Here is a 13361-nt window from a genome sequence, read left to right as displayed (position 1 = left end):
ATTGAGCAGACAACTCTTGATTTCTGCTTGGATCATGTCTCAGGGTCATAGTATCAAGCCCCACATCAGGCTCTGTGCTGGGCATGGAGCCTTTTTAAAGATCCTCTTTCTCAGGGCAACTGAATGACTCAGTTGGTTGAGTGTCCAACTCTTGATTTCAGCTCAGGTCTTGATCTCAGCATTGTGGAATTGAGAGCTCAGGTCATGATCCTGGGGTCATGGGATTGAGCCTCACATCAGGCTCCATACTCAGTGTGGAGTCTGCTTGAGATTCTCTCTCTCTCTCCCTCTAAAATAAATAAATAAAATCTTTTTTAAAAAGATCCTCTTTCTCCCTCTCCCTTTGCCCCTCCTCCCCCCACCACACTCTCTCTCTCTCTTTTTTTTTTTCTTTCTTTCCCCAATTTATTTATTTTCAGAAAAACAGTATTCATTATTTTTTCACCACACCCAGTGCTCCATGCAAGCTGTGCCCTCTATAATACCCACCACCTGGTACCCCAACCTCCCACCCCCCCGCCACTTCAAACCCCTCAGACTGTTTTTCAGAGTCCATAGTCTCTCATGGTTCACTTCCCCTTCCAATTTACCCAAATTCCCTACTCCTCTCTAATGCCCCTTGTCCTCCATGCTATTGGTTATGCTCCACAAATGAGTGAAACCATATGATAATTGACTCTCTCTGCTTGACTGATTTCACTCAGCATAATCTCTTCCAGTCCCGTCCATGTTGCTACAAAAGTTGGATATTCGTCCTTTCTGATGGAGGCATAATACTCCATAGTGTATATGGACCACATCTTCCTTATCCATTCATCCGTTGAAGGGCATCTTGGTTCTTTCCATAGTTTGGCGACCGTGGCCATTGCTGCTATAAACATTGGGGTACAGATGGCCCTTCTTTTCACGACATCTGTGTCTTTGGGGTAAATACCCAGGAGTGCAATTGCAGGGTCGTAGGGAAGCTCTATTTTTAATTTCTTGAGGAATCTCCACACTGTTCTCCAAAGAGGCTGCACCAACAGACACTTCTCCAATCAAGAAATACAAATGGCTATCAGACACATGAAAAAATGCTCATCATCATTAGCCCTCAGGGAGATTCAAATTAAAACCACATTGAGATATCACCTTACACCAGTTAGAATGGCCAAAATTAACAAAACAGGAAACAACATGTGTTGGAGAGGATGTGGAGAAAGGGGAACCCTCTTACACTGTTGGTGGGAATGCAAGTTGGTGAAACCGGAGCTTCCTTAACGGTAGCTTCATATCACCTTCTAATCAATGTTATGATAAATCATCTGAGGAGGTTTTGCCCTGGCGAAAGTATTTAGCAAGAGATTACTGGGGTTAGGAAATACCTGAGGCTTATTATCATTGTTCCAGAGTTTCAGCGGTTTTGCTTTTGAGATTTTGAGTATATCATGGTGGTGTTATTAGTACTGGTATTCTTATTAATATTGTTCATATAAGATTTTTGAGTTATTGGATATATGATTTTGCTTAGTTTTCTAAATTTATTATTTTCTCGTAAATCAAGGCTCCAGAGGTTTTCTCCTCAGAGTAACATAGATGTGACTTTTAAGAAATAATGATGAAATAACTTTATGTGGTGACAAATGGTGATGACACTTACCATGGTGAGCACTGAGTGATTTATAGAGTTGTTGAATCACTGTGTTATACTTCTGAAGTTAATATTGTATGTCAACTATACTTCAATAATAAAAATTTAAAAATAACAGAGAAAGTATTTGGTTGGTAGAAATTCACTTTATAAGGAAAATCTGGGGAGAAATCATCTTTTATATTAAAAGAGGAATTCTTGTACCTCAGAGAAAAACAGTGTTGCTTTAATTTTAAAACTCCCCTGACCTCCATCAATAGAAACTTTATATATCCATCCCTGTGGGTCTAGCAAAATGCTTGGCACAATTACTCAATAAATGTTTTTTTGAATTATATTGATTCGGTCTAAACAGGAATTGAACCTAAAGTTCTCTTCTCACCACAAACATACACACAGACACAGACACACACAGACACACACACACACACACACACACACACAGCATCTTAAACAATCGAGGAACTGTTAGGATTAGGTTCATGCCATCTGTTAGCATTAGGTTCAACTGTCAGTAACAGAGACATCCAAAATAATAGTGACTAAAAGGAGGTAGAAGTTTGATTTTTTTCTCACATAAAGTAAGCCTAGGGGCACCTGGGTGGCTCAATCGGTTAAGCATCTGACTCTTGATTTTGGTTCAGGTCATGATCGCAGGGTTGTGAGATGGTCAGGGAATCTGTGCTCAGTGGGGAGTCTCTCCTTCCTTCTCTTCTCTCTCTTTCAAATAAATAAATAATCTTTAAAAAAAAAAAAGAGAGAGAGAGAGAGTTTAGATAAAGTAATTCAGGGCTGCTACAGTGACTCTGAAATCCTTCAGGACCTCAACTCCTTCTAATTCTTTGCTTCACCAGCTCTGTAACATGGCCCTTCTCTTCCTGGGCTAACATGGTCATTCGAGTGCCAGCTATTACGTTTATTTTTCAATAGTTGAAACCAACAGAAGAAACAAATCAATAGTAAAAAGGCCAGAAAGCACAAACTATCATGTTCTTCCTCTTATACCTTTGTTCTTTCTCAAGGTCCTCCTCTTCTCCAAATTGCATGGTATTATCCGGCGTATCATCTTTATTTTCCTTTCCCTGTAAATTCACTGTGCTCCTTTTTAAACATTAATTTGGTCCCTTTTTCTCTTGTGCCACTTTCCCAGCTCTGGTCTGTATGTAGATCTCAAGCAGTCCTTGTCCACTCTCTGGTTGATGGGCTGTTGTATTTAGTTAGATCTTAGTAACAATGATCTAGCGTATGTCTTGACCCAGAGTAAGTTTTTTGTTGTACTGTTAGCTAAACTTCTAAAGAGATTTCCAAAGAAATTGGATGAATTTTGTAAAAAAAAATTGAAACTTATTTTACATTTTATTTAATTCATAGAAATAATTTATTTGCAAGTTTTGAAAAGCAAGAATCTTTAAAAAGAAACAAGAAATACACTTTGCCAATAGGGATAAAACATTTTGCAATCATATTAAAATCAGAATCCTTTCAGATGTTTTTGCTTAGTACTTTTATTCTTAATGCTGTCACTTTGAATGAAAGGAAACAGACATGGGATATGTTCCACTGATCTTCCATTTCACAACTAGATGTCAGTGTTAACATACCTGATTAAGTGCCTCAGGTGTGATCATAATGAGCTCATTCAAGTAATTACTCACCTATTCGAGACACAATCAGAAAATAAGTAATAAAGGGAAAAAATAGGCTGCTTTCCTTATTTCAAAATGGATTGGTTAATTTTTTATTTACATTTTTAAAAATTGAATTTTTCCCCACCTTAATAACTATGCACCCTTAAGCTTTCTGATTTATTTGGTTAGGAAAGGCAGGTAGAGTATAAACTTGCACCCTTTCATCACTACTACCAACCAGAGGTTCTTCCCTACAACTTTTCCAGAAAGAGTGATCAGGAAAAGAAGGAAAATTATTGCTACTCAAATATAGCGTACGTGTGTTCAGTTCTTGCCTACTTCAGTGAGAGACATTCATGAGAGCAGGAATTACCCATGTATTGTCAGTGACATTCCTTACATCTCCCTAGAAGGTCTCTCTTGGTATAACTAAACCTGCCTTTTCAAATTCTGTCCTCTTGTGAAGAGGAGCATGATACCCTTTGTCCTTTCCTTATAGATCCAATCTGACAATCTTTTAACATCATCTATATGCATTTCTTTAACTAGAATGTCTTACCTCTTATTCCCATGCTTTCTGTTGATAAATATGCCATCAGAGTAATAACTGAAATATCACGAATAATATCCAGGTCGAACAGTAGATCACAGTGCTGAAAACACACTCCTACCCTCCACACTACTAAAATACCCGGATGGGTTCCCTTTTCCCAATTCTTTCTTCCCTGCAAGATTTACGTCTGCTGCGTGATTTAAGTAATAGAGCTCACTTATGTAAAGTTCTACTGAGTTATATTCACTTTGATAGTTTTAGTTAAACATTTAAAAAATACGTGCATGTGGTTTGATGAAGATTATTGGAGACTATAGATCTGAAGTACACAGTAGAAAATGGCAAGACAACTTCTCTTTGGATCTCAATTTTCAGATTTCAATAGAATTGACAGTTTTGCTTATTTATTTATTCATTTAATTTAAATTTTAGTCAGTTAACGTATAGAGCAATATTGGTTCCTGGAGTAGAATTTGGTGATTTGTCACTTACATACAACCAGGTTTGCTTTTTAAAATGGTTATTTATAAATCTAACTTTTTCCTTAGAAGCACATCCATATACCAGTACAATTCTGTTTTAAAAAGACAAGTTGAGGGGCGCCTGGGTGGCTCAGTGGGTTAGGCCGCTGCCTTCGGCTCAGGTCGTGATCTCAGGGTCCTGGGATCGAGTCCCGCATGGGGCTCTCTGCTCAGCAGGGAGCCTGCTTCCTCCTCTCTCTCTGCCTGCCTCTCTGCCTGCCTCTCTGCCTACTTGTAATCTCTCTCTGTCAAATAAATAAATAAATAAATCTTTAAAAAAAAAAGACAAGTTGAATCATTGTTAGCAATATCTTAGTACATTCATTTCTCACTGTGGAAATAACTTTTTAGGGCATGCCTTGGATCCTGATTTTATAATAATCTAAAATAATGCATAAACAACAGGGTTTTTACTTACTGACTTTTAAAATCTGTTGTTTTCCAAGAAAAAATTTTTGGTTCATCGGCTCTTGGATAGCCACATAAAACATTCATTTGGCAGTTGCTTTTGTAAGTTTTTATGTCTTTCAGGCACACAATACAAGAAAATAAAATTAATTATTGATTGTGGTACAGATTCGGCATATCACTGTGTACTGTCAGCCAGCCTGAAAAAAGAGAAAAGTTGTATTAACCAACTCCAGGCAATCCCAGATTGCAGAATATGTCATGGAAATGCAAGCAGTCTTCATCATGTTAATAACAAGATAATCATATTTAACAGAAAAATAAAATAATTCAGTGACGTTTATGTAATTCTGAATTCTCTTACAATGCTTAGAAGTAACTTAATTCTTGATCTAAATTATAACAGGTTTGTGATTTTGCAAAATAATCCTTATATACGGATTTTTAATTTGTTTAAAAGCCTTCTTGATTTATGTTTCAAGATTTCTCTGATGCCTTTGACAAATATATTATTTATAGTTTTATACTAAGGCAAATAACTAGTTACTGATTTCTAAACTCATTTGGAGGCAGCTACCCTATGGTATTACCAACTGGACCTCAGAGTTTCCAGTGACCTACATACAAGGCAGCAGAGTACTAGGAGATAACTAACTGGTCCTAGCTGAGTGTCTTGAGCCTAGTACACATTCAGCAAATACTTAGAGATACTTATGCCCTTGTTTTGTCTTGGACATCATCTCTTTTAGGCCTCAATACATGGTTGTGATTATTTTCTGAGTGTCTGTGAACTTTCCTGTTTACCCATCTTTTGAAAACTGAGTTTCGTTTTTGATGCCGGCTACCAGAGCCCTAGCTCCTCACATCTAAGGTCATTTTTTGATATTTGGTCTACCTATGCTAACTCTTAACAGCAAATGGTTATTAAAGAAATAGCTATTTTGAGGTACTGTGCAGTTTTGTAATTTTTTTTCTGGTGGTTTTCCTAAGAAGTCTCAAATACTTTTATTTTTAAAACTTCACATCTTCTCCTGATTTGAGGCAGGGAAATACATCATTTCTTATGTATGTGTTTGGGTAAGAAGTTCAAGGGGGTGGTAATTGCAAAATGTAATAGCAGCTATGCATGTTTACATAGTTCATGTTTTTTTTTTTTTTTAAAGATTTTATTTATTTATTTGACAGAGAAAGATCACAAGTAGGCAGAGAGGCATGCAGAGAGAGAGAGGAGGAAGCAGGCTCCCTGCGGAGCAGAGAGCCCGATGTGGGACTCGATCCCAGGACCCTGAGATCATGACCTGAGCCGAAGGCAGCGGCTTAACCCACTGAGCCACCCAGGCGCCCCAACATAGTTCATGTTTTGACTGCCATAAAACTCTTTGACATCACTTTGAAAATTATTATTTTTTTTTTAAGAGAGAAAGAGTGGGGGAGTGGGAGAGAGAGAGAGAGGAGGAAAGAGAATCTTAAGCAGACTCCATGCCCAGTGCAGAGCCCAACATGAGGCTTGTTCTCATAACCCAGATCATGAACTGAGCAGAAATCAATAGTCGGAGGCTTAACCCATGGAGCCACCCAAGCACCCCGAAATTATTATTTTTAACAGCGAGAGGGAAGGGCAGTGAAGGCATGGTCTTGAAATTGTTTCCATTACTCTTTTCACATTCTGTCCTGATCTGTTAGATTTTTAATTTTTAGTCTATGTATTTTTTATATTTGGACACCAATTAATTGCTCAATGTAGTTAAAACTTACCTAAATCTTAAATAGTTGGATTTTATGGTATGTGAATCCCATAAAACTGTGGTTACCCTAATAAAACTGTTGTTTAAAAAACTTCCAAAACTTACATAAAAGCATTTTTAGTGATATTGGAAGCAGCTTTGTATTATAAAAGGTGAGGTGCAAACAGTAGGTAATTTATTTATATAGAGTTCCAACTGATAATGGTTTTTAAAAATATACTTCCCTTTTCTATTTTTGGTTTGTTTTAACTTAGGAAAATTTTCTATTTTACTCATTAAGTGTATATCTTAATGGAGTGAGGAAGACAAATGTAAGAGGTAATGACTAAGATATTTAGATCTTATTTATAGCTTTAGAAATCTATTTGGAGAGATGAACCAGAAGTTGCAAATATTCCACTTCATACCTAACTCCCTGGCCTGGTTGTCCATTAGAAATCTGAGATCTAGCGAGACCATTGAGGAAGTGAGGACGTGTACTCCAAAATTTTGGAGTTTGACTTCTCTGTAAAATGACCAAGTTGGTACTAAGGATGTTACATCTTAAGATAATCCATTTATTATTGCAGAAAGCTGTATACCTGCACAAGTGGTGGCTGCCATTGATGTAAACACTGTTGCTAACGAAGTATACAAGTACAATTTTCCTCACACACAGTTACTGGCCAAGACAATCGAAGTAAGTACTGTTACTTATTGTTTTAATAAATATATGGCAAGGAAAGTGTGATTGAAAAACACTGTAAGATACTGGTTTCTGGTGTCTTCATTGGAGGGTAAGTCATATATATAAATGAAAAAGTTTAGGAGAAGGGAATCAACATTTTATATTCTCTGAGAAGATGGCATGCTCTTTTTTGCCCTTATTTATTTTTAGTTTTCAGTTTGAGAGAGTGTGAATGAGAGAGGTTTTCTCTGAGAGAAAGGATTGAAATCAGTGGATTAAGCCGCTGCCTTCGGCTCGGGTCATGATCCCAGGGTCCTGGGATCGAGCCCCGCATCGGGCTCTCTGCTCTGTGGGAAGCCTGCTTCCTCCTCTCTCTCTGCCTGCCTCTCGCCAACTTCTGATCTCTGTCTGTCAAATAAATAAATAAAATAAATCTTAAAAAAAAAAAAAAAAAAAAAAAGAATATGCCTGACTTCTAAATGCATGGTTCCTTAATGATATTAAACTTTGTTGAATTCTTTACTTTCAAGCAATAGTCATGCAATATATATACATAACAGGAATAAAAACAAGAGAGGCAGACAGTCACTGGCTATTACTTATTGAATGCTACTTATTTTAAAATATTTTTTTTTAAAGATTAATTATTTATTTATTTGACAGACAGAGATCACAGGTAGGCAGAGAGTCAGGCAGAGAGAGAGAGAGAGAGAGGAGGAAGCAGGCTCCCTGCTAAGCAGAGAGCCTGATGCGGGGCTGCATCCCAGGACCCTGGGTTCATGACCTGAGTTGAAGGCAGAAGTTTAACCCACTGAGCCACCCAGGTGCCCCTGAATACTACTTATTTTAGCAAGCCCATCAAAATTAATGGTTCAGAGTACATTGATCAACTCTGCAGAAGTATTAACACTGATGTACATTATTTTAAAAATAATATGAAGTTGTGTTTTTCTCCCATTTTCTTGTGGAAAAATTTTATAACAGACTTCTCATGAAGCTATAATTTATATACAGTAAACTTCACTCATTTGTGTGTAGTTGAGTTTTGACTAATATATTCAAGGGTGTAACCACCACAATCAAGACTCAGAACATTCATCCTCTATAGTGTTTCTCAGTGTCCCAACCCCAGGCAATGACTGCTTTCTGTCATTCCAGATTAAATTTTCCATTTCCAGTATATCACAAATAAAATCACGAGTGCAGTTTTTCTGGGTGTAACTTTTTTATTTAGCTTGTTTTTTTAAAATTCACATCAGTAAGTAGTCTGTGTTTTTGTTATTATTGCTGAGTAATATTCTATACAGTGGAATATTACGTACTATAGTGTATACATCCATTCATATGATGTTTGACTTTTAGGTTATTTACAGTTTTTGGCTATATAAAAATGTTGCTGTGAACATTCATGTACAGGTTTTTGTGTGGACCTTTGTTTTCATTTCTTGGAGGTGAATACCTAGAATTGGAATTGCTGGGTCCTATAGTAGGTTTCTTTAATTTTATGAGAAAATGCTATTTACCAGCATGTTTGTACCATTTCACATTCCCATAATCAATGCTTAAGTGTTTCAGTTGTTTCACATCCTTACAAGCACTTGATATATATCAAGGTTAATTTTTAAAATGTTAGCCATTCTAGGGCACCTGGGTGGCTCAGTGGGTTAAGCCTCTGCCTTCAGCTCAGGTCATGATCTCAGGGTCCTGGGATTAAGTGCAGCATCAGGCTCTCTGCTCAGCAGGGAGCCTGCCTCCTCCTCTCTCTCTGCCTGCCTCTCTGCCTACTTGTACTCTCCGTCAAATAAATAAATAAAATATTTTTTAAAAATGTTAGCCATTCTAGTGAGCCTATTGTGCTATTGGGATTCTTGTGTGTATGATGATTTTAATTTGCATTTCCCCGATGGCTAATAACATTTTATATCTTTTCCTGTGCTTATTGGCTATTTCTGTGTTTTCTTCTGTAATGAAATCTCTGGCCCAATTTTTATTATTTGGTGTGTTTGTAATATCATCATTTCATTGTAAGAGTTGTAATATCATCATTTCATTGTAAGAGTTAAGTGTTCTGGATTCAAGTTGTCTGTCAGAAATCTGTATAACAAAGATTTTCTCCAGTTTAGTAATTTGTCCTTTCATTTCCTTCACTTTTCCTTTCCTCAAAATGCAGAGGAAATGAAATCTTTCTTTGTTTTTTGATCACATTTCTGAGTGTTCTAAATTTTTTTTGTTTACCCCATCTTCCCCTCATTTCTTCCAGAAATTTTATAGTTTTAGCTTTTCCATTTAGGTTTATGACCCATTTAAAATTATTTTGTGTGTGTATTTTGAAGTAAGTCATTTTTTTTCCAAGTGCATATAACATTATCTTGGCACCATTTTCTTTCTTTCTTTCTTTCTTTTTCTTTTCTTTTATCATTTTCTGAAATGACTCTCCTTTCATCAATTTTCTTGACACCTTTATAAAAAAAATTAGGTCATAAATGTGTGTCTGTTTCTGGACCCTCTCTTCAGTAGTATGTATATGTTTTTCCTTATACCAGTAGCACATTATTTTAATTATTATAGCTTTATAATATGTATTGAATTCAGGTAGCATAAGTTCTCAAATTGCTATTGTTTATTCTTTCAAGATTATTTTGGCTGCCTTGTCATTTACATTTCAATGTAAATTTCAGAATAACCTTGCCAATTTCTAAAAAATGTATCTATTTTGATTGGAATTGCACTGATTGGTTTTAGAAGAATTGGTATCTTAATAAAATGGTGTCTTCCGGGCCATGAACATAGTATTTCTCTTCAATTATTTAGGTATTCTTTAATTTATAAGAGCACTATTTTGTAATATTTATTATACTAATCTTGCACTATGTTAATTAATTTATCCCTAAATATTTGTGGGTTTTGATGCTATTATAAATGGTATTTTTTTTTTAAAGATTTTATTTATTTATTTGACAGACAGAGATCACAAGTAGGCAGAGAGGCAGGCAGAGAGAGAGAGGAGGAAGCAGGCTTCCCGCTGAACAGAGAGCCCGATGCGGGGCTCGATCCCAGGACCCTGGGATCATGACCTGAGCTGAAGGCAGAGGCTTTAACCCCCTGAGCCACCCAGGTGCCCCTGTAAATGATATTTTTAAAATACCACTATTTTACAACGATTTCCTATTGCTAACGTATAGGAATACACTTATTTTTGTTTATCAACCTTGACCTTGTATCTTGTGGCTTTGTTATATTGACTTACTCTGATAGCTTTGCTTTTTTGGGGATTTTTTTCTACATACACAATCATATTGTCTGAGAATAAGAGTTTTACTTTTCCCTTCCAATCAGCGTGACTTTTTTTTCTTGTCTTATTGCATTGTCTAGGACCTTCTGTACAGTGTTGATTAAATAGGATTATATTGGATATCCTTGCCTTCTTTCAGAACCTAGAGGCAGAGCATTCAGTCATTTACCATTTGGGATGATGTTAGTTGTAGATTTTTTATAGATGTATTTTACCAAGTTGAAGAAATGTCCTTTTATTACATTTTCTGAGAATTTTTATAATGAATGGGTTTTGAATTTTGTCAGATGCTGTCTGTATCACATCTTTTGACATGATTATATCATTTGCCCCTTTGTTCTCTTAATATGGTGATTGTATTAATTTCTCTTTTTGAATGTTAAGTCAGTATCACATTCCTGGGATAAATCCTACTTGGTCATTATCTGTCACCTATTTTAGGTAATGCCGGTTTCAGTTTGCTAATATTTTGTTAAGTATTTTACGTTTAGCTTCATAGGTGATTTGTTATGGCTACTCAATGTTTCAGTATGGTTTCAGTATTAGAGTTGTTTTAGACTTGTATTTTTTGGAAGAGTTTGAAAAACAAGTATTAGTTCCTTTATGAATGTTTGATGGAATTTAGTTAATGAAGTCATCTGGCCTGAAGTTTTCTTTATGAGAAGGTTTTAACTATGAATTTAATTATTTAATTGCTATAAGGCTAGTGAATCTTCCTATTTATATTTTTATTTCATTTTAGAAATTTGTGATCTTTGAAGAAATTATCCATTTTATCTGATTTGTCAGGTGTACTCACTGGATTTTTTCATATTTCCTTATACCCTTTTTCTATATGTGAACTCTTTGTTGGCATACTATAGGTCATTCCTGATGTTAGTAATTTATAAAATGTCAGTGAAGCTGGAAGCTTACCAATTTTATTGGCCTTTTCAAGTAAATAACTTTGGATGCAATTGGTACTATCTATTGTCCTTTTGTTTACTGTTTCACTAAATTCTGCTCATCTTTATTATTTCTTTCTACTTACTTTGCAGTTAATTTATTTTTTAAATACTTCTTACAGTGGGACTTTAGATGACTGACTTGCTTGTTTTCCTTTTTATATAAATATATAATGCTATAAATTTTCCTAAATTTTGGATACATTCCACAAATTTTCATATGCTTTATTGATTTTCTATAGTTCAAAATATTTTCCAATTTCCCTTCTGATTTTTTCTTTAGCCCATGTGTTATTTATAAGTATGGATTTAAATTTCCAAATAGTCATAATATTTTCCAGGTATCTTTCTGTTATTTCTGTTATTGATTTCTTATTTCTGTTTTATTTTGGTCATACTTTGTATAATTTCAGTTATTTTAAATTGTTGAAACTTGTGTTATGGCCCAGAATTCAATTTATCTAGTGAATGTTCTATATGGTATTGAAAAGAATATATTCTTTTTTTTTTTTTTTTTTTTTTTTTTTTGTGGGATAGAATGCTCTGTAAAGGTCAGTTAGGTCAAGTTGGTTGATAATGTTGTTCAATTTTTCTGTATCCTTACTGATTTTTTCTATCAGTTGCTGAGAGAAGGGTGCTATAATTTCCCACCATAGCTGTGAATGTGCCTTTTCTTTCAGAACTGTCAGTTTTTGCTTCATTTTATCTTGAAGCTCTTATTGTTTATACTTTATAATTTTTTTAATTGAATGACCCCTTTATCATTATGAAATGTCCCCTTTTTTCCAGATTTTATTTAAATTCTAATTAGTTAATATACATTGCAATATCGGTGTCAGAAGTAGAATTCAGTGGTTCATCACAACACCCACCGCTCATCATAACAAGTGCCCTCCTTAATACCCATCACCCATCTAGCCCATTTCCTGATCACCTCCCTTCATCAACCCTCAGTTTGTTCTCTGTCATTAAGAGTGTTTTATGGTTTGTTGTCCTCTCTCTCTTTTTCCTCCCTCCCATACATTCATCTGTTTAGTTTTCTTAAATTCTCCATATGAGGGAAATCATATGTTATTTATCTTTCTCTGATTGACTTATTTCACTTAATATAATACACTCTAGCTCCATCCACATCGTTGCAAATGGCAAGATTACATTCTTCTTGGCTGAGTAATATTCCATTGTGTGTGTGTTTGTGTGTTTGTGTGTGATCTTCTTATGCATTCATCAGCTGATGGGCACTTGGGCTTTTTCCATAGTTTGGCTATTGTTGATAATGCTTCTTGAAATGTCCTTTTTTAACCCCAAGAAGTATTTCTTGTTCTGAAGTCTGCTTTTCCTGATATTAGTATAGCTAGTCTGCTTTCTTATGATTAACATTTACATGTTTATGTTTTTCCATCTTTTAAAGTTTATCCTATTTGTATCTTTGTATTTAAGTTAAATTTACAGTGGACATGTATAGTTGGGTCTTGCTTTTTTATTCAGGCTGGCAGTGTCTACCTTTTAATTGGAGTGTTTGTACCATTTACATTTAATCTTGTTATTAATATTTTTATATTTAATTCTACTGCCTTGCTATTTGTTTTCTATTTTGCCAATCTGTTTTTTGTTTATCCCTCTTTTTCTGCCTTTTGATATATTAATATTTTATTATTAAATATTATATTAATAATTATATTTATAATTATTTATAAAGAAATAATATTTATTTATAATATAAATATTATAAATAAAATTTATTATTTTATTTATTATAATTATATTAATATATTTTGATATATTAATATTTTATTATATTATGTATACCTTATTATTTATATCTATTTTATTTTCTTGTGGCTACTCTAGGGTTTACAATATGCTTGTAAACAGTTTTCTTTGGGATTTCTGATTGAATGTGGCATAAAAAAGATAGTTATATTCTAAAACTCTATCCCTTTTCCTAATAGAAATAAGAAAAGAAGGGAAAG

The 13361-nt window shown here is 34.8% G+C and overlaps 1 protein-coding gene across 3 annotated transcripts in view; it reads left to right on the top strand.

Annotated features, from left to right (window-relative positions):
• Nucleotides 1–13361, top strand: part of TRDMT1 (tRNA aspartic acid methyltransferase 1) — a 65314-nt gene that overhangs the window by 28861 nt on the left and 23092 nt on the right. For all 3 annotated transcript variants that reach the window (XM_044226476.1, XM_044226475.1, XM_044226473.1), the window contains exon 2: nucleotides 7055–7164. Coding sequence is in view for 1 of the 3 variants with exons in the window: in XM_044226473.1 (XP_044082408.1) it covers nucleotides 7055–7164 (110 nt within the window). In the remaining 2 variants the exon portion in view is untranslated. The remainder of the gene's footprint in view (nucleotides 1–7054; nucleotides 7165–13361) is intronic.

Source organism: Neovison vison, chromosome 12 (assembly GCF_020171115.1).
Source record: "Neovison vison isolate M4711 chromosome 12, ASM_NN_V1, whole genome shotgun sequence".
NCBI classification, from domain to species: Eukaryota; Metazoa; Chordata; class Mammalia; order Carnivora; family Mustelidae; genus Neogale; species Neogale vison.
Note: the sequence above shows the minus strand (reverse complement) of the source record. Positions and strands in the feature narration are given on the sequence as shown.